General features: G+C 33.8%; 1 protein-coding gene across 1 annotated transcript; it reads right to left on the bottom strand.

Moving 5' to 3' along the window:
• Nucleotides 1–406: 406 nt before the first annotated feature.
• On the bottom strand, nucleotides 407–21,258 carry scg3 (secretogranin III). Its single transcript, XM_016502306.1, has 12 exons — nucleotides 20,899–21,258; nucleotides 19,566–19,618; nucleotides 19,311–19,341; nucleotides 19,009–19,233; nucleotides 15,190–15,332; nucleotides 14,828–14,974; nucleotides 14,482–14,728; nucleotides 10,624–10,740; nucleotides 5,404–5,487; nucleotides 5,173–5,283; nucleotides 4,291–4,380; nucleotides 407–1,028 (listed from the first exon to the last, which is right to left on the bottom strand). Exons 1-12 carry the CDS (start codon nucleotides 20,981–20,983, stop codon nucleotides 910–912), a joined length of 1,452 nt encoding a protein of 483 aa, XP_016357792.1. The 5' UTR covers nucleotides 20,984–21,258; the 3' UTR covers nucleotides 407–909.
• Between the last annotated feature and the right edge of the window lie 1,318 nt (nucleotides 21,259–22,576).

Below are 22,576 nucleotides of genomic sequence, written 5' to 3'. Positions count from 1 at the left end.
ATTCAAAGGTCATACAATCAATCAATAGTCACAATAAAACATATTTTAGGCTTAATATTAAGAAATGTGCATTGTGCACAAGTAGTACATCAAACATAAAATTGGTTTATAGAAAGATCAAACCCTTAAAAAATGACAACCACGGAAGTTAAGTAATTAAAGAAAGGCAATGTTTAATAGATTTTTGGAAAAAAACACGATATTTACATTTAAAAATACCTGATTTTTGTGAATCTATAGCATGTGGAATATACAGAGTCAAATAGTGGAGAAAGAAAACCAAGAAAATCAAACTTAAGATAGAGAAGGGAGATATAAAGACTGCCCCCTACAGACTTGGAGACAAAACAACAACAGAGGAGAAAAGCAATTCACTGACAGTCCAGCTGATTTTTTTTTTTTTTTTTTGGTTGGTTGGTTGCTTGAGAAACAATAATACAGATTATTCTGCTTCATCAAATAAGAGGAGAAAATGCTAAACACCATACATGAATGAATATTGCGTACAGATACAGTATATGCATATGATGCTGTAAAAGTCTATTGCAAAAGAGAGACAGGTGCAAAAGCTTCTATTTTCACTGATTTGCAAGTCATACCGAAAAATCCACCGAATTTCATTCTTCTAGTAGCCAGTGCTGTTATTCTGTCCTAATGCATAAGAACACATACAACTCAAATGTGATTTGTGGCTTATCTAGAACCAGATTGTGTTCTATTGCTGACTGCACTGAGAGAGGATATTGCCTTCTGAAGGGAATTATTCTGCAGAAATACTGTCTGAGTTGCAGACTACATCTTGTTTATTAGGAGTTAAAGCATTAGGACCTGTGTTAGTATGCCCGGTCCAAGTATTTAGTAGATAGTCTAACTGTTACACTATTACATGTGAAGCTGGACTTGTGGTTCCTACAGGCTTCCGTAGATTCTCTTGATCACGTCACCTTCGTCCTTCTCAAGGATGCCTTTGTCGATGTATGCGTCCACCTGCTGGTCCATGAAGTCCCTCAGCTTGGAGAGGTCATAATCTTCAACAGAACACAGGAACTGATCAGTACAGAAATTTAGCAGTTTCTGAGTGCAAATGTTTATTTATTAATTTTTTTTCCCAGTGATGTTACAAAGCATTAAAACATCAAGTGATGTTAAATAAAAAGTAATCATTATTATAATAATTTAAAAGTAATATTACATTTTAAATTGTATGTTAATTTAATTTAAGAAAATCCTATTATAAATTAAATATTACATTTTTAATAAAGGGCATTGTAAAAGATTTAGTTAAAGATGTCTAAATGAATGAATAAATGAATAAAATGATATATTTCCCCGTTTAAAAAATTCTTATTTAACAGAGAGAAATTCTTAAAAATGTTTGTTAGTTGTATTAAATAATTAAAAATATTAATTGCAAATTACAAAAAGGCTTATTATGTATTTTGCACTAAACTATGTATTTAAAACTATAATACTATAAATAAATAAATAACGTTATATTTCCCCTTTAAAAATAATCGTATTTAACAAAGAGGAATTATTTAAAATATTTGTTAGTTGTAAACACAAATGTGTATTTTATAAATGTATAAAGGAAACTATAAACTATTTATTTAAAACTACAATCTCTATAAGAAAGAAAGAAAGTTGTATTTCCCCTTTAAAATATTAATATTTAACAAAGAGAAATTTAAAATATTTTAAATTGTATTAAATAACTGAAGATATTAAATAAAAATAACAAAAATGTTTATTTTATAAATGTATACAGGAAGTCATAAAATGTTTATTTAAAACGACAATAACAACAAACAAACAAACAAACAAACACAAATAAATGTGCTATTCCCCCCTTAAAAATAAGTTTTCCCCCCCTTAAATCCCTTTTTAATTTCATTATGTTTAAATGCATATTTGCCTTATCAAGCTCAAAATTTCAACTCTGCAGGACTTTTGTCTTGGGAAAAAAAATCACTGTGATCAATGTTTTATAGAAAAATATTGTTCTTTGCTTAAACTGCAAAAACATTAACTGGGTAATGTGGCATGGTGCAATTTTTTCTTCAGTGTTATTTTTGCACTTAATTTCAGTTTCGTAACACATTCAATCTAACGAGGGTGGCACCAAACACATTTCAGATGAGAAATGTTAAGCGTTATATAAATCTGTAAGCTGGTTAAAACGATGTAGTTTTTCATGCTAAATAAAAGGCTGTAACCTAGAATCATTTAAACAAATACTTGAAATGTGGGAGGCAAGCCACACAATGGCCTTATTGTATGTTTTCTTTCTAGAAATGATGATGTTATTATCAGTGGATATCAAAGATCATCCATAAATGCCTGTTAGTGTATCAGTGTAAGTCTGCATGAGAGTGGGTGTGTGTGGGAGAGAGTGAAAGCCAAAAGACTCACAAAGCAGTAAATATGTATAAATCCACTTCCAAATTCACAAGTTTTGGCACAGCATGTGTGTGTGAAAGTGTTTTGAGTACATTGTGTGGGTTGAAAAAACTGCAGGCTATCAGAAGAGCGTGTGTTGGTGAATGTTTTTATGTGTGGGCTCTGGCAAAATTTCTAGACCAGTGGATTCTTCCTACACTGACCATTACAATGGAATAAGACTGGACAGTCCTCATAGACACCGTACAGAGCCGTGGAGTTTCCTCCAGACCTCACACGCTTCCTGACTCAGTGACTCCTACTGTGTCTGTATTAGTGGCCATAATGACTATGACTCATGCTGTATTTAAAACATTCACTCACACGTCTTGATGTGTATAATCGGAGATTTTAATGTTGCATGAACATGGACGTATGATGTTACATTACTGTTCAAACATTTGGGTTAAAAAAAATTATAATTTTATTCAGGAATTAAGGATGCATTAAACTGATCAAAGGTGACAGTAAAAACATTGTTACAATTTCTTTTCTTTTTCTTTTTATTTTTTTTTACATAGAACTAGCTTCATTTTTTGAGCCTTTCTTTTTGAACACGTTTTATTATTTTGTTATTTAAAGAATTAGGATCCTCAGATTTGTTTTTTTCATTTATTTGTTTATATTTATTTATTTATTTATCTGTTTGTTTGCATTGAGACATTAATTTATATATATATATATATATATATATTAATTATTAATATATTGATATAAATATTTATTTATTTATCTATCTGTTTGTTTGTTTGCATTGTGACATTAATTTAAACATATTAATTAAACATATTTTCTCTATATAAATTTTCATCACCATACTGCAAAAATGTCAATTTCCATTGATGTAATGCAAAAAGAAAGAAAGACATTTTTTTTTACAAATCATGGAATTGTTTTACTTAATTTATTCTGCAAAAAAAAACATTGCAGTAATGAGAATTGTCCTAAAATAGGCTTTATTTGCTTTATGCAATTATATTCTTTTTTTTTTTTCTTTTATGATTATTACGACCTGGACATGATTCACCCGTCTAGACGGTAACAGTCTGCCTCTAATGAATCTGTTTTGAATTTGAACAATAGAGCGAGAGTTCTCATTTTCTGAGCTGAGCAGATGATGCCTGAAGAACACAGACAGTGTTTGAGTCTCATGCTGGCAGGTATGAAGAGAGGAACACACAGATCTTTTGTCAGAAACGCAGCAGCCTTGCATCGCTGTAACACAGCCAAGCTCATCAAACCGACGCATATTCATGAGCGCTCTCACCCACGCTTATTTTAATTGCAAATTAAGAGAAAGAAAAGAGTCTTTAATTCGACTGTTCTTCTCCATGTTTCACTGAATTGTGTGTAACCTTGGGTTGGGGTAAACCCTTTAACAGCTCTAAGAGAGCGAGATAAGGCAGTTTACCAGTTTATCACGGATTACCAGTGTGTTTACTAGCAGTATAGGATGGTATTTTTGTATCATTGTCATTTTCCAAATCTAGCAGCAGCTTTGTCAATTAATTTTGAGCTAATATTCTGTAAAATTGGTGTTTATTTATTTTGGCAACATTTGAGGATCTACATATAATTTTCCATCTTTGAATTGTGTTATGCATGTAGGCTGCTGGCCTATATTACATTAATGTAACCACTAATTAGCATGTAGAAATTGATTTTGGCCCTAATGGAATTTAATTTGATTAATATTACAAACAAAACCAAAAAAGGCAGCGCACATATCCTGCTATCTTCAATCATGATTAAATTGAGAAGAGAAAGCAGAGCACATGCTCCATTCCATTTCAGCAGCTGTAAAATAACACAGTCATGACTGAAAGGCTTTAATATTTAATGCATATTTACCTTCTTTGTTGCTTTCCTTGTTGTGTTTTTTCAGCCATTCAATGTTCTTCCTGATTGCCTCCAGATAACTCTCAGACTTCCCAAGATGACCTGTCAGACAGAAATTATTCTTATTCTTATTATAATATACCTATATTTCTTCTTCTTCTTCTTAAACAGATTGATAGGTGGATGGATATATTTATTATTTAAATTATTTGTTTAAATATATTTCTATACATTATTTTTTTAATATATTTTTCCGTTTAAACATTTCTTATTCTTCATTTAAATAGATGGATAAATATGAAATGGATAAATAGATGGATATAATTATTTAATAGATGAATAGATGGATGGATTATTATTTTATTGTTTGTTAAAATATACATCTTTGTAAATATGTCTTCTTATTAGCTTATTTTCAGTATATTATCATTAATAATAATAATAATAATTATTATATATACCTCATGTGCAATGTTGCTAGAGAACATAGAGTTGAATTATGTACAGTGCATGGACAGTTTGGTGTTACAAGTGTTGCTATAGTAACAGATCATTTCCGTAAATCCATAAATTCTGAGCTGTCACCTCATAATCGTGGCAATTCAAACATGAAAGCAGCATAAATGTATAATGGGTGTGTTCTAAATGCTTCTGGGGTAATAATCGGCAGTGATTATCACAGCTTTTAACAATAATGTTCAGTACTTTTCAAAGAATCAATAAACGTCTCCCTGAACAAGGCCTCATAATTGTATTCATTACTGTTAGTCCACTGTGAGCGTGTTACTGCTAGAGCGTCCAGTTAAACAGCTCAGTTACACCAGCAGAAGCTGAGAGGCTTTTAATATCATCCCAAACCATGTGAAGATGATACAGGACCCTTCATTTACTCACTGATTTCAGCAGCAGTCTGGACGTCTTTGGTCGAGTCTTTGAGAGACTCATACTCCTTCTGCATGTTGGCAGCTTCTGTTTTGGTGTTGTCATCATCATCCAATGCTTTTCCTGGAAGGAGGTGCGATGAGGGGTAAAAACAGTATAGTGATGCCAAAGCCTTCCTGAGCAGAATCTGCAGTGAATGACTTGCAGTTTGCAGTGTTATGATCTGCGGTGGGTCTGATTTACCTGTAGGGGGTGTAATGCTAAGAGGAGCCAGAGATTTGCCCAGCTTGTTCTTGGTCTGCAGGGCAATCATTGCATCCAGGTTTTCTGTGTGAAAACACAATATTTATAAATGTGACGATGTTACACAGATTACAAGCATTTTGGAGACTATAACACTATAAAATAAGGTCCCATAGTTAACATTAACTAACATTAACTAACAATGATCAAGAAATTTGGGTTACAGTTTATTTTAAGGTGTCCTTGTTATAGTATAATCAGGGTTTAAATTGGGCCGGGGCCGTCCGGGGCTGAGCCCCGGCACATAGACTCCAGGGCTCGACATTAACGCTTCATTAACGCCAGACAAGTAGCGTGATTAAAACATCAGTAACCAATAATAACTATGTAAACACCAAAACGCATGTATTATTCTGATTTTATTACATTTAGAGTAAGTGGCGAATAGTGGATATAGCTACTGTATATAATGCATCTATTGACGGAATAAGGTTGCGCTGCTGAGGTGAGGCTCACTCAGTCTTTCTCCAGGAGAAATCAAAACGCACAACACTAACTCAGCATCCTGAGGTAAAAAAATCAAAATTGAATGTTTTTATATTTAAAATACAGTTAGTTAGGCAACATCACACAACGTGTTCACCAGTACGACTGTCTAATATTTCTATAAACAGTTCAATAAGCAAATACAATAATATTAGGTCACTTACAATTACTGGCGTTTTAATTTCGTTGAAAAGTATCATTTCCACCATCAATTCTTGTTTGTATATTCAAAAATATTTAAAATAATCTCATAATATTATTTAATGCAGTTGTATTTTTCAGTGTAAATGATTTAATTTGATAACGTATAGATAATCACATTATTATGATTGAATTTATAGATCAAATGTAAGAATTTGAAATGAAAGTATTCATGAGATTAGTGGGAAAATGCCCTCTATAAAGGTAAAAAAAAAATGCCCTTGGATAAATTATAAAAAATGTATATGTCACAGCTGATAGAAAACTGATGAGAATATTGCTTAAAGGGGTCATATGATGCGATTTCAAGTTTTTCTTTCTCTTTGGAGGTCAACATATTCTGTTACACCAAATACACAAAATAATGATCTTTAAAAAAGCATCATATGACCCCTTTAAGAATAAATTTTTGTTGCAAAAAAACAAAACACACACACACACACGTATATATATATATATATATATATATGTAAGCTCCATAACATAGAGCCCCCCCACCCCCCAACATAGCAAATCCCAATTTAACCCCTGAGTATGATTAAGTACTGAGTAATATTAATTAACCACATGAATTTACTATATGATAAGGGTTAGGATTAGGGTTTGGCTTAGGGTTACTTGCATGTAATTATGCATAATTTATTGTTATTATAATAGTAAGTACATGTAACATGTAACAAGGACACCTTAAAGTGTTACCAAAATTTGCTACAGTATTTATTAATCGTTGGTTACAAATACAACCATTCATTGTTAGTGCAGGTCTATTAAATAATATTAACAGATACAACTTTTGTTCTTAATAATGTATTAGTAAATGTTGAAATTAATATTAACATTACATTAGATTAATATATGCTTTAAAAGTATGTCACTGTTAGTTCATATTAACTGTTAACAAATGAAACCTTATTGTAAAGTGTTACCATTTTTCCTAGCTGTATAATATTAATTTACAATATTTAAGCTATTCAAATCCGTTTGTTGCTGTAATGGACTGATAAAAATGTATCTTTAGCAAATAGGCAATTAAATTAAATTAAATTAATCAGTAAATATGAATTAAATGACATAAAATGTAACAAACCAAAGTAAATAATTGATGACAAAAATAAGAAAATTATTTTGTGAGTAAAAACTGACTATGCCTGATGAAGGTCAGTGGATTAAAACATTGCTTTTGTTAATAAACTTCAAAATATAGCAAGAATTGATTGTGTGTGTGATTGCATCTTTTTATTTGTTATATTTTGTGAGTAAAAATGGAAAAAAATTCTCCATAAATAATAATAATAATTATTATTATTATTATTACTATTATTACACATTTTACATTTTATTTGTTAATAATAAAAACATAATTCTAACAGTATTTTATTGTAATGTATAATTACTTGTTCATGTCTTAATTTATATTTAAGATTTATGTTTTATGTAATTTATGTTTTATTTCTAAAAAATACAATATTTTAAAATTAAATTACATTTACTGTCTTTTTTAAACAACAACAACAACAAAAAGCAATATAGCTTTCACCATACATGGTACTTACAGATATCCAATAAATAGGTTTTTACTGTAACTTTTTTTAATTATAATTTCAACATGATTGCTACAGATGCTACAATTTTAGTAATGTCTATTTCTTCTCTTTTTGAGGTAAAAGAGTCCCATTACAATGACTGTAGTGTTTTTTTTTTATCTGATCAGAATTATCTTTGACAACATAGAGCTTTATCCAGCACTCCATATGCAGATATGGATGTACACTGTACTCATAATGTGTTGTGTACACACTTTTGTGTCTTGGAGCTGTTTGCCAATGACAAACACACATATTAGGGCAGAATGATAAGAGCCTCATCTCATGTTTAAACCACAGCAGATCAATAACCAACTGTATCCTGGCAACACACCCTGCCATTCCATTTGATCTTTACAGCTCTGTCATCATGTGCCGCAGGTTGCCAGAGTAACCCCATTATTACGCAATGGAGAATTCCAAATTGTTATCTGTGTTCTATCATAACGACCGTGGCCATCTCATTAGAGAAACAGACAGAATTAATTACACGGAATGAAAGAGAGAGGGAACAAAAGAGAGAACGCTGGATGAATGAAACAGGATGCTGTTTGCTTGAGCATGTCTTGAACATATAAGGGCATGAGACGGACATGGCTTGTGTCCCCTTAAAATACATTGATCAAAGTTAATGAAATATAAACAAAAAATGTCGTGAACAATATTTCTGTGCAAAATCCTATTTATTCACTAAGCACATTTTTTTCTGAACATTAACACAGATCCGGTGCCAGTCAAACAAACACGTATGAGTCAAATTAATGACAGGGAAAGTTTTTCCAAACAAACAATTATTAAAAATCGGTAATACTTTATTTTGATAGTCCACTTTAGACATTCTACTAACAGTAAGTAACTTTGCAACTACATGTCAACTAGAAGTCATTAGAGTATTAGTAGACTGTCTGCTTAATATCTTCTAACCCTTTATTTTGACGGGTCCACAACATACAACATACTGACTATGAGAAACTTTGCAAGTATATGTCAACTTATTCTACTAACCCTAAACCTAACCTAACAGTCTACTCTGAGTTAGTAGACATGTAGTTGCAAATTAATGAGGATTAGTTGACATGTAGTTGCAAAGTTACTTATAGTTAGTAGAATGTCTAAAGTGGACTATCAAAATAAAGTGTAACCTAAAAATCTGCCACACATGAATGTACACTTGCAGTGTACTACAAATCTTAAAAGTATGTTTACAGAAGGAAAGAAAGAAAAAAATGAGCTTGCATATTAATACAATTAAAGTCCAAGACCAAATGTCCTTGGAGAGAGTACACTTTCATGACTGTTTTTTAAGTACACTTTCAAAAAGTCCACTTTGTATTAATGTTTAATTGAAAAGTTTTACTTGAAAGTGCTTTTTAAATCATTATGTTTTTAATAATCTTTTGTCATACTTGAAATAAATGCACTTATTTTGATGTGTTGACTGCTAAAGCACACATAAAGTACTTGATTATAATTTTAACTGTAGTGCTAGTGTCAGTTTTACATTTTATATTAATATATTTTAAATACTACTTTGATTATGCAATTACAAATATTAATTGAACTGACATTAAAGTATATTTTAGTTTACAATAAATTCTTGTCAGTACATTTGACAGTAATGATATTTCATAGACAAAAGAAGCAATTAAGTACATAAAAAGATGCACTTAAGTCCCACTTAAAACAATCAATCAATCAAACTGCATTTAATTTAATTTTAAAATCAAATACATTTTTTATACATTTTTTAACTGTCCGAAAACATTACATTCAGTTTGCACGTAAGTATGTTATTTTATTTCCTTGTAATTTCAAAATATTTCAAAAAATATTCTTTTTAAAATATTAAAAATATTCTTTATTTCAAAAATATTCTTTTTGTAATCAGTGCTCTTTTTAAAAGTATGCTAATGTGTATTTATTTTTCATGGGGTTGCCATAGTTTATGGCTGGCAACCACTTTAGTCATGGTCGATTATCCCAACCACAGCTTAAGATATATGGTATGCATTTTACAACCAAAGGCTATCTGGCACTGAAAATTGTACTTCTACAGTAAATGTTTGCTTAGTGGTTGTTATGGCTGCCATCAGTGAAGGAAACAAAAGTAAAAATTAATATTCATGAGTTAAGCCTTCAATTTTTAATCATATCATAAATGGCCCACTCATCGAACACATACAGTGATTTCACCACCACTTTTTTAACTAATGTGACTTTTGTGCTGTTGTATGATTGTACATAATGCACACACTGACACTGCATCTGCAGAAATCTGCTTCAGGTATGCACTCTATATTTGATTTGATAGGGACAAACATTTAACATTAGGAGCAAGTCAAAATACAGCTGCTCTCTCTCTTTCTCTCTCTTTCAGGCTGGACAAAGCATTATTTCAGGAACCAAATGAACACAAAAGCAGTCAGTCACATAAAGCGTATCTCAGGGATTCCCTTTTGCCCACGCGCACATAAATCATGTCCTAACCAGTGTGAAAAACTACCAGTTACAAGTATTTACATCTATACTCACTAAAAGAGAAAATACTGTGTAATGTGACACAATAACAGCCAATCAAAACATATTTGTTGTTTAACACAAAAAGTGAAGCAGACAAAATATTCTCTGGTTCCCATTGAAGAGACAGCTTATATGACACATTGTGCTTGGTTGGGACAGTGCAAAAATGAGGGGACTCACTCAGAAAAAAAATGGATGGGAGAAATCTCACACTCAATATGGAGACTATTCAGTAAGTAAAAAAAAAAAAACAAGAAGCTATTTGCACTGCAAACCAGTGTGTTGTTTGACACAACATGCCTTGAATATTCAAATAAAAAATGTCCACTCTTTTGTCAAAAATAAGGCGTACAGACAATTTTGGTCTTACCCAGATAAGAAACTCCTTCTTCAGGTGTGATGGTTCCATATTTGACCATCATCTTCACAAAGTCGATCAAGGTCTTCATGATGGTGATCAGGGTTTCGCTCTCCTCTTTATCCTGCTCTGTAAAATGAGAGGAGAAGGATGTGATAGATTAAGCAATGAGAGCAGACTTTAATCTGGATTAATGTGGTGCTTGATGAAGAAGAGGGCAGCTGAAACCACAGGAAATGTGTTTAACCAGATGGTGATGTTTCTACAGACCTTAAAGCTGCTGATTTACTGAATGAGCTGTGTTGTGTTGTGTTACATTACTGTTTGTGTGGCTTTTGAGTGTGTTGTGTAGTGCTATACTCACGTGTGTGCATTTTTTGTACTTTTTTGACTTGCTTAAGTTGTAATTATTTCTATTTTCTTTGAAATATGGTTCAATTGTACTGCTGAATGTACTGACAAGCATTTAAGAACAATTAAAATATACTTTAATGCCTTTTTTGTTGTACAGTTTGTCATGTATTTAAATATATTTGTAATTACACATTTATAAAGATGAAGTTTAAAATATATTAACTTTTAATTTAATATCTACGGAAGTTCTAAGCGGCCATGCATTATTATTATTTTCCTTCTTGTTATCACGACTTAATTTTCTCGTGATCTCGCGTGATCTCGACATAACAAAAGTAGTTTTCTCGTGATCATGACTTATTTTTCTCGTGATCTCGACATAACAAAAGTTGTTTTCTCGTTATCACGACTTATTTTTCTCGTGATCTCGACATAACAAAAGTTGTTTTCTCGTGATCACGACTTAATTTTGTTGTTATCACAACATAACAAAAGTTGTTTTCTTGTTATCACGACTTATTTTTCTCGTGATCTCGACATAACAAAAGTTGTTTTCTCGTGATCACGACTTAATTTTGTTGTTATCACAACATAACAAAAGTTGTTTTCTTGTTATCACGACTTATTTTTCTCGTGATCTCGACATAACAAAAGTTGTTTTCTCGTGATCACGACATAAAAGTTGTTTTCTCGTGATCTCGACATAAAAGTTGTTTTCTTGTTATCACGACTTATTTTTCTCGTGATCTCGACATAACAAAAGTAGTTTTCTCGTGATCATGACTTAATTTTCTCGTGATCTCGACATAACAAAAGTTGTTTTCTCGTGATCACGACTTAATTTTCCCATGATCTCGACATAACAAAAGTTGTTTTCTTGTTATCACGACTTATTTTTCACGTGATCTCGACATAACAAAAGTTGTTTTCTTGTGATCACGACTTATTTTTCTCGTGATCTCGACATAACACGCGGATATGCTGTTTACGTCGTTTACACTTTGATCTGAACGAAAACAACGTATCCGCGTGGCGCAGCTGACACAGAACAGAAAGTATTATCGTAGCTTCATAAAATTACGGTTGAACCCCTGATGTCACATGGATTATTTTACCGATGTCCTTGCTACGTTTCTGGACGTTGATCGTGTTAATTGCATTGCTGTCTATAGGAGGGTCAGAGAGCTCTCAGAATGCATCAAAAATATCTTAATTTGTGTTCCGAAGATAAACGAAGGTCTTACGGGGTTGGAACGGCATGAGGGTGAGTAATTAATGCCAGAATTTTCATTTTTGGTTAAACTATCCCTTTAAGTATAATCATGCCCTCTTTTCTTGTGCCACGTTGTCAGTACATTGTATAGTTCGCCACCAGAGCACTTGTGATGGGACTTTTCACCATGACAGGGAGCAGAATAGACTGTTTCCTGCCTGCCCATTTCAACAGAATAAAGCGTAATAGAATAAAAAGTCAACCTTGAGGTCTATAAATGCTGCAAATACTGAGTAACAGAAAAAGAACAGAACTTTCTTTTCATCTAAGTTCTTGAGTCTGAATGACAGTTTCATATCAGTTTATATGGAATTCTAAATGAAAGTTCAGGAGGATACTGTTCATCCAGTCCTGGCTAGTAGTCTCACTTGTTTCACTTATTGTTTTTAAAGTTGATTTCTGTAAAAGCACATTCAATTTTGTATGGACGTTCTAAGAGGCCATGCATTATTATTTTTTTCCTTCTTGTTTTATCGTGATCACAACTTAATTTTCTCGTGATCTCGACAAAACGAGTTGTATTCTCGTTATCACGACTAGTGATCTCGACATTGTTTTCTCATTATCAGGACACAACAAAAGTTGTTTTCTCATGATCATGATTTATTTTTCTCATGATCTCGACATAACAAAAGTTGTTTTCTTGTTATCACGACTTATTTTTCACGTGATCTCGACATAACAAAAGTTGTTTTCTTGTTATCACGACTTATTTTTCACGTGATCTCGACATAACAAAAGTTGTTTTCTTGTTATCACGACTTATTTTTCACGTGATCTCGACATAACAAAAGTTGTTTTCTTGTTATCACGACTTATTTTTCACGTGATCTCGACATAACAAAAGTTGTTTTCTTGTGATCACGACTTATTTTTCTCGTGATCTCGACATAACAAAAGTAGTTTTCTCGTGATCATGACTTATTTTTCTCGTGATCTCGACATAACAAAAGTAGTTTTCTCGTGATCATGACTTATTTTTCTCGTGATCTCGACATAACAAAAGTAGTTTTCTCGTGATCATGACTTATTTTTCTCGTGATCTCGACATAACAAAAGTTGTTTTCTCGTGATCATGACTTATTTTTCTCGTGATCTCGACATAACAAAAGTTGTTTTCTCGTGATCACGATTTAATTTTCTCGTGATAAAGTTGTTTAAGTTGTTTTCTTGTTATCACGACTTATTTTTCACGTGATCTCGACATAACAAAAGTTGTATCACGACTTTCACGACTTATTTTTCTCGTGATCTCGACATAACAAAAGTTGTTTTCTCGTTATCACGACTTATTTTTCTCGTGATCTCGACATAACAAAAGTTGTTTTCTCGTTATCACGACTTATTTTTCTCGTGATCTCGACATAACAAAAATTGTTTTCTCGTGATCACGACTTATTTTTCTCGCGACCTCAACATAACAAAAGTTGTTCTCTAAGTTGCACAACTGTGCCAACAGGTGGCAGTACAGAACTATTGATGGGGAGTTGTATAGGCCTACAATATCCACTAGGCATATACTGTATGCGTTTGGGACAGAGGACCTTCTTCCTGATCGCTATAATTTGTGTAGTTCATTACTGACATTTAATTAACTTATAAATGTTAAATGCTTGAATAAATATGATCATTTTGCTTGAAATTGTATCTGTTATCTTACGTTATTACTGCTGCACGACTCATCACAGTTTCTCATTTACAACGAAATTGTAATGTGCATCTTTCTTATTTTTAATCTTTATCGTTAATAAATGTATATTAATAAGAAATGTGATTTACATATGTGTATAATTTAGTTCAATGATGTTATACAGTGTTGTGGCCTAATCTTTTATATCTTCTAAATTTCTTTGTAAACCGCACACACATAACCACATCAAAATAAGCACAACAAAATATTAAAACATGATGATTTAACATACTTTAAATTAAAACTTTTAATTTGACATCACAAAGTGCACCTTTTAAAAGTGTACTTAAGTGTGTTAAGACACGGTTATTAAATTGTATTCCCTTTAAGTACACTTAAATGGCCTTTTATTTGATTAACATTTGATTATGCAAGTACATAAAAAAAAAACACTTTTAAGACACTACAAGTGCATTGAACACTGTTAAGTGCACTTCTTTTTTTGTGTTTTACAGTATTCAGTGTGTGTGTTGTTTTATGCTATATTCTGTTATGTTGTATGTTTTGTGTTGTACTGTATTGTGTCATATGTGTTGTTTGTTGTTTTGGCTACCTGAGTCGAGGCTCTTGAGGAGTCTGTAGAAGTTGGGGAAGAACTGAAGGTCCTGCAGTCCATCTTCAGGGTTCAGTTCGTTTCTGTCGTTCCCATCGCTCACGGCGTCCCATGAGTCTTCAGCCCTCACTGTGTCATGTCTAATGTCCTCCTCCTGTTCTTCATCACCATTATCATCATCACCACCATTATCATCATCACCTTCATCCTCGTCATCATATCGTCGTCTGGGCCTGTCTTCCTCATCCTGAAGAGAAGAATCCAAGCAAATAGAGAGTTTTTTTTTTTTTGTGGATAAATATGCAGTTGGTAGAAACACTACAGACACACAGTCACACACTCGTACCATATTGTTTTGTGTGTCTTTCACATAATTAACAGGGTAGTCCATACTGAGGTCTCCAATCATGTTATCTTTGGCATTTTTGGTGATCAGATCCTGCAGGGCTTCAGCAACTTCATACTCCAGTGTCTCTGCCTGACTGTCTGTGATCTGAAGGTCAAACAAAGGAACACAACACCTGCTAGAACAATCAATTCACAAAGGTATTATTGTATGACAATCTTTTTTTCCATGCTATTTAGGCTGGTTAAACTGGAATATGTTTCCCTAGAGGAATTAATACATTATGTATGATGTTTATTGCATGGCTCGTCAATATGGCAGCTATCAGAATCACTGCGCACGCCACAATTTGAATCTCTTACTAGACCCAGCTTGAGCAGTTTAGACACAATTGTGTCAAATACTCCTCGGTCATCCTCTTCGTAGATTTTGTTGGCGATTTTCTGGACGATGTCATGAGCTGTTAGAGGGGTCCCGTCCAGCTGCCGAAAACTTTCAGGATCATCTGAAAAGGAACACATTAAAATACTTCACATCCCTCCAAGGAGGATAACTTTAAATATAGAGTTTTAATAATTGTTCTAATTTTATGAGAATAGGGACGTCCAAACCACAACTATAATGATAACAAAATCACTTTTAGATAATTTTTTTTTTCTTAGCTGATAAATAACAAAAAAATGTTGAGAGCCAATCAGAATCACCTGATTTTAAAGCGCTTGAGCATTTAAAGCAGCAGCTTGTGCTTATAATAAACAAATATTAAAATATTATCTGTTGGTGTGGATGCTTTATTGTTATAGTTATCGTTCCAGTTTCTTACATAACTGTACTGTATCCACTTTTTTTTTTTTTTTAATAAATAATTCTACCTGGTCTCGTGGCAAAAACGTACCTGGGGGGACTTTTTTGCGAGACGCGAAATACGTACCAATAAGTACATATCACTGCAGTTTCCAAAAGAAATGAACACTAGAGGCAGTAAAACTCCGATACCTTCTATTCCTTTTCACACAAATTTACAGTTTCGATTAATAATTAATTTTCGCACAATTACTTGAAGAATATTATTTTATGACTTCAAAACAATTTTAATATGCTAGGAGATTTAAAAAAATTATGCTTTTGAATGTTAGCATCGCACATATCCAACTTCGTATATATGGGTTTTCATAGAAGGTAGGTTTGTTCGGTAGCTTACGGAGTACGGAGACGTAACGTACTTGAGAGGGGAGGAGCTCTGGTTCGAATCCCGTGTAACTACGGTTCGACAAAACAGTTCAAATCTTCATATAAGGAAGTTTAAATGGCACGGTTGCATCAACAAATGCGTTTTTATATCAGTTTTGAATTTGTTAACACTATCGGATAGGTTTAGGGTTGGGTTTGGCATATTTCCAACATGATAGAGCAGTAACTTTTAGGGACAGTCCCCGGATATTTGAATTCTGAACCGCCGCAATACGTACCTGAAGCAACGTAATAAAAACACAGCAATACCTACCTATATCAACGTAATAAAAATGTGCCAGTGTTCACGTATTGAACCCGTATTTTAGCGCTACTCAGTGGACATTTCGTGCAGTAAGGGACGTAAAAATGCTGTTGCAGAAAAGTACCCAGAGGTACGTATTTTTATGAGACCAGGTTGAAATAATTAAGTTCGAAATGAATCAATATTTCATTGTCCATTTATTTAACAAGCATTTCGCCTCTGAGTTCTGATCACCTTGTCAAGTTTATTTTACAATAAACTATCCCTTACTTATTTTGGATAATAACCAGGAGCATTTCTAGCCTTTCATCTGTATTGGGGAATGGATATAACTTGATTATAAATGAACTGCTGATGTTGATTATCCACCTTATCCAGCATTTTTGGGTGTCTTTTTCTGTGCCATAGGTTTAGTTTCTAGTGGGCTGTATTTGATATTGCTTTGTCAGAAGCCTACAAGCTCAAAGCTCTTAAAAAGCGAAATTAAGTAGGAGGAGAATGTGTGAAACAGAGATCTGAACGTTGGAGCTGAAATCTGCCAGCAATTCTTGTCTGTCTGTTGTAATTCCTGTAACCCAGTGAAATCACACAAAAACACCTCCAACTCTGTTATCTGCCATTCTATCTACCACATAGATCGACTTACACTGCCTTAACGCTTCCAGTAAACTCACCATCTGCCTGAAACGTGACACTGATCAAACATCTGACGTTCATTCTGAGTCAGAGGTCTTAGGTGGTCTGAGTGCCTTTATGACACGACAGTGTCATAAAAAAAAAACTTAAAGCGGTCATATTATAAGTTAATTGAGCTGCAAAAACTGCTTTTCCTTGGATAGCTGACATCAGGCAGATGAATACATGAACACGTGACTGCCCACATCTATTCTGTGTTCAGAAACATGGTCCACCCAGTCTTGGTGAGGTAAAAAGAAGGACATAGATCAGGTATTCCTATTCCTAAACCCCATAAGAGCTAACAAGTCAAATGTGGTGAAGTCTGATTAGCACCTACAGCTCTGCAGAGCCTTTGTGATTTTGCAATTTTTTTATGAATCATAAATCACAATACATCACAATGTAACTGTGGATATGCAAAGAGGTTGTTATTGAAGGAAGACAACATATATTTACAAAACTACTGTATAATTGACCCAGCAGCAAACTGGTAGCCCATATGCATTAATAGTAGTTTCACATGTTGGTTAGTCAATCATAACACAGGGCATACTTAAAATGCACAACAACTGCATATTTAATTGTAAGAGTCATGAAGTAGAAAATGAAACATGAAAAAAAAATAAACAGTTGATTTTCATCCAAGAAACATCATAGGGTCGGGGAAAAATGGTAAAAGGAATAATGACATGACCTCTATGAGCTATTGTGCTATTATTAGGTTAGAAGGGTGTTTAATGTGGGTGTATGTTTAGTCTGACTGCCCTGTTGTAGGGGACTGTGGGGTTTAATACGGTGGCAGAGAAGTGCAAAGCAAATCACAATTCTGAAAACAAAATAACAAATTACAAACGCAAATGCAAGTCTAAAAAACAAAATAACAATTCAGAAAGCACAACAACAATTGTGTTGTCGATCCCGCCTTTTTTATTCCATAGTAAGGGCAATTCATACAATACATTTAAACTGAGCTACTTTAATACCATCTCCGAACTTTCTACCACGACTCTGCTGTTCTTCGGCTGGTATATATATATATATTTCCTGTATACGTTGATTGACAGATGTCTCGTCCAGTCAGCGGTGAGTAATCCCAAACCAATGGCGCTGTCTCAAACTATACATACCTTTTCCGGTTTGTCTGATTTGTCGTTGTGTTTTCTGACTTGTTATTTTGTTTTCGAATTTGTCATTGTGTTTTCTGACTTGTTATAATGTTTTCTGAATTGTTGTTGTGCTTTCTGAATTGTTATTTTGTTTTTTAGACTTGCATTTGCGTTTGTAATTTGTTATTTTGTTTTCAGAATTGTGATTTGCTTTGCACTTTTCGGCCACCGTAGTTTAATGCTACAGTATAAAACATCCAGTACAGCTGCCCGTGGAGGGATAATCCTCTGATTCTCTCTCTCTCACTCTGTCTCTTTATCTCTACAAAATACCTCCTGATTGACCTATGGTGTCTGCCACCTGTTCCTGTATTTAGGATCACATACAGTCACAGGGATGGATTAGCACTTTCAAAGTGGGAGATAATTTGGCTTTTCACAAGTCACAAATAAAAAAATAGTTCATTGATCTTTTACGTTTTCCCGAGGCTGGCTATTTTACTATTTAGAATCCACAATGTCCTGACACATAAAATAGTTAAGACTAGGAGACCAAAGCTATGCTCAAAATTGAATAATAACACAGTAAACTACATACTAAATGATAAGTGAAACAGTATGCAATTATAAATGGACATAAATATGGTTACATTTTTATTTGACTTAATGACTTAAATGTCTTGACTTTTTTTTTTTTTGTCAAATAGTCAAATCAAAATGGGCATAAATAAAATACAGATGCAAAAAATTACATCTGGTTCATTCGTTAGACTGGAAACAGCAAGCTCATTGCATTGTGTACAGTCAGTGTATGTGCAAACAACATACTTTGCAAAGTACACATACTACATAATGTGCTCTTCTGAATAAGGCTTTGCCAGCTTGGTAGTTGTAGTTCTTACCTTGGTATTTGTAGTCCATTCCATTCTTAGTAGAGTCATAATCATCTGCCAGTCTTCTGTTTTTGGTAGTGTCGGCCTCATCAGTACCGTATCGCTCATTCACAGAATCTGAGATGGGAGTCTCGTTGTTTGACTCTTTGGACTTCTCAGCCAGAGACTTAAGGAAAGTGATGTCATCGTCCTCAGAGTTTGACTCTGCCTCAGCTGGTGGCGTTGGCTTGGGTTCTGCATGGATGAACAGAAAACACTTGTGAGCTATTGATCACTGTGAAGCACTATGTCTGCATAAGATTATCCCTCACCTGCCTTCTTGATGCTGTCAGCTTCTGCAATCTGTTGGGGAAAAATACATAAAAACACAGTCTTGACATTTACTGAAATTGGAATTTAAATATATTTGAAGTTAATGCATAAAACATCTATACCCGGTCAGAATCAAGGGTACAAAGGTAGTACAACATTACAACGGTAGTTGTGTCTGATGCAGATGTACAAAGTATATTTGTGTCTTTTACATAACAGAAATGAACAATAAGTTCATATTTCTGAAATCCCACCTGCTGTTCTAATGGCTTCTCTTCAGTCAGCTCTCGGTTATACATGCTCTTATCTGGAACAGGAAATTAACACACAAACACATTTAATATAGGCAAAGATAACTGATGGTACAATAGATCAGTCATTGCAGACCTTAAAGGGACACCCAAAAGCTGAATTTATTTTTGTGTTCCACAGAAGAAAGAAAGTCATTTCATTTAGAACAACATGAGGGTGAGTAAATGATTACAGAATTTTCTGTAATTTTTTTTTTACTATGCCAGAATTTTTTTTTTACTATGCCTTTAATACGCTCACACCGGATAACAAAAACACTATGACCAGGAGGACGATGAGAACAACATGAGGGTGAGTAAATGATTACAGAATTTTCTGTAATTTCTTTTTTACTATGCCAGAATTTTTTTTTTACTATGCCTTTAATACGCTCACAACGGATAACAAAAACACTATGACCAGGAGGACGATGAGAAAAAAAAAAATCTGCAGTATTACTACAGTATATGGCTCAGATTACTATTGATTGGTTATTACATTGTAATTATAATGTAAAGACATTGTAACAACATAAATGAGTTTTTGAAAAACAAAATCTGTGCACCTATGTTGTATGAATCGACTATAATTTTTAAGGAATCAAGACACTCTACATTTACACAAGACTATTTTTACCCTAAAGAAATAGTTATTAATATGCATTTTCTTCAATCTGTCTATGGTTGTTGAGATCTTCTATGCATTCAGTTGCAGTCCAAACTGTCCAAGAGAAGCTGCCACGGAATAATCGGATTACAGGACAAAAGATTAAAGGCCTTTGAAAACTGAGGCTAGAGCTTGCTATACAATAAATGATGAAAACAACAAACAAACAAAATAAACCATCCAATTCATTCACCTTCTTCCCATATTTATATGGAGTTATAAGCCAATATGGGTTTTTCAATGATTAATATATACTGATTGCCAACATAATCCATATATACACATTATAGCCTATGTAAAATACAACTTAATACATATGTAATTGTTGAAATTAACCAGAGATCCTAACATTTACTTTCATTTGAAAGCACAGCATGTGCACGCTGAAGTCCAGACGTGTGTTAATGAGTCAGTTGGACGCTGTCCTAAATATCAAAATAGCAAAATATGTATTTAACGTGGCCTATATATTAATCTATACATTAAGCAATTTTTAGTTTTATTACACGTCATGCATGTTTTGTGTGTTCCACTCCGTCGGATGAATCTTCTAAATCAAATGTTCCACATCTTCTAATATATTGGACCGATGTGTTGGACTATAGGCTTGTTGGTTATTCAGTAACTCACCGTCGGGTCCGGCAGGTGTGGGAAACGCGCTGATCTGCGATATCACAGCAAGGACAACCACAATCCCTACGCGTTTTGACGCCATCCTTCAGCTGGTCTTCAGATGTTTTCTCTAAAGCTCTCTCTGTTGTCCTCTGTGAAGATAAACGCGCCGTTGGGTTGGTTTTGTGGAGCGCGCTGGGGTTGGCAGGATGCCGCGCTCTCAGCGCCTCTCCTCTATAAGCGCAAGGGCTTTAGTTCCGCGGGAGCTGTTGAGTCCCTGCAGTGCTGAAACCAGGTCGCTGCCTAAAATTAACAGCGGATAAGCTGATGGGAGCTCCTCGTGTATAACGGGCCCTGACTCCAGCAGCTCATGGATGGAGGGAGGAGGAGGACGGCACGGTCACATCCGCCCATGTGCGTCAGTCTGAAGCACCTGCGTCACATGCGCATCTCGCATTCATTCATGCGGCGGGGCAGCAAACGACCGATGAGCGCAAAAAAGAGCAGATAAGAGACAAGACAAGACAGCACTCTGAAAAGAACCAGTTTATGTCAATGCAGATTGACATGCAAATTAAGAGGTACAGAGATATGGGTATAGAGAGAGCTGTAAGGTAACAGGCTACACATGCGTTGGCTGGGATAGATAGATAGATAGATAGATAGATAGATAGATAGAAGACTTGTTATATTAGATTTCATATGTGCTTTTATGGATAAAGCGGTATGGAGTATTGATGGATTGATATGATATTATGACACTGATGTCTCCATGGGAACTGGCATTTTATGGGCCTTTTAGCAAACAGTTATGAAACACAAAATCAATGATGAAACAACAAAAATACAAAAAGTTCTAAAATATTAAGCTTGAACTATTTAAAAACAACAAAAAAATGTTTCCCTACATTTTAGGAAAATTTTATAAGTTACTTGTAAAATATATATAGCACTTACCCCAATAAAAATATGACATACTAATCTGACTTTTATGAAGGAAAAAACAACCTCGTCCTGCAACACTGTTCACAGTTCATTATGCTTACCCAAAGCTGTTATAAAAATGGGATAAAATACAAATGTTAGTTTGAAGGGCAGAATTTACTGAAATGATTCTAATTTAAGAAGGTCTTAAACTAGAGAGCAGCATATAAAACCACTGGTAGACAAAAACATTTTATTAATTCGACTTTTGATCAAAAACTTCGATCAAAAAAGCTATAAACCTTGTGACAGTGTTCCCATGTAATACAATAGGGATAATATTGTAATACACTCTTAATACTAAAGGTGCTTCACAATGCCATAGAAGAACCTTTGTGTCTAAATGGTTCCATAAAGAACCTTTAACATCTGCAGAACCGTCCTGTTTGTGGCAAAATAAGTTTCTTCAGATTATAAAAAGGTATGAGATGGTTCTTTAAAGAACCTTTGACTAAATGGTTCTTTGTGGAACCAAAAATGGTTCTTCTATGGCATCGCTCTGAAGAACCTTTTGAAGCAGTTTTATTTTTAAGGGTATATGTTAGCAGAAAAATACAAAGAGAAAAGATCAAATGACTAATTTAATTTTTTTCATTTCTCTTTGCTTGTTTACTTTTGGATGCCTCCTCATTTTTATCTTGCACTTACTATACTTACAAGCATTGAGTCTGTATCTCTAGTGTATATTTATTGCATAAATCGAATCATTACA

The sequence above is a fragment of the Sinocyclocheilus anshuiensis genome, unplaced genomic scaffold (genome assembly GCF_001515605.1).
Source record: "Sinocyclocheilus anshuiensis isolate Anshui unplaced genomic scaffold, SAMN03320099.WGS_v1.1 scaffold1372, whole genome shotgun sequence".
Lineage (NCBI taxonomy): Eukaryota > Metazoa > Chordata > Actinopteri > Cypriniformes > Cyprinidae > Sinocyclocheilus > Sinocyclocheilus anshuiensis.
Note: the sequence above shows the minus strand (reverse complement) of the source record. Positions and strands in the feature narration are given on the sequence as shown.

Coding starts and splice junctions, on each gene's coding strand:
- scg3 (XM_016502306.1), bottom strand. CDS start 20,983: ATGGCGTCAAAACGCGTAGGGATTGTGGTTGTCCTTGCTGTGATATCG. Junction 14,975..15,189: donor AACTGCTCAAGCTGGGTCTA/GTAAGAGATTCA, acceptor TTTGACCTTCAG/ATCACAGACAGTCAGGCAGA. Junction 14,729..14,827: donor AAGACACACAAAACAATATG/GTACGAGTGTGT, acceptor TCTTCTCTTCAG/GATGAGGAAGACAGGCCCAG.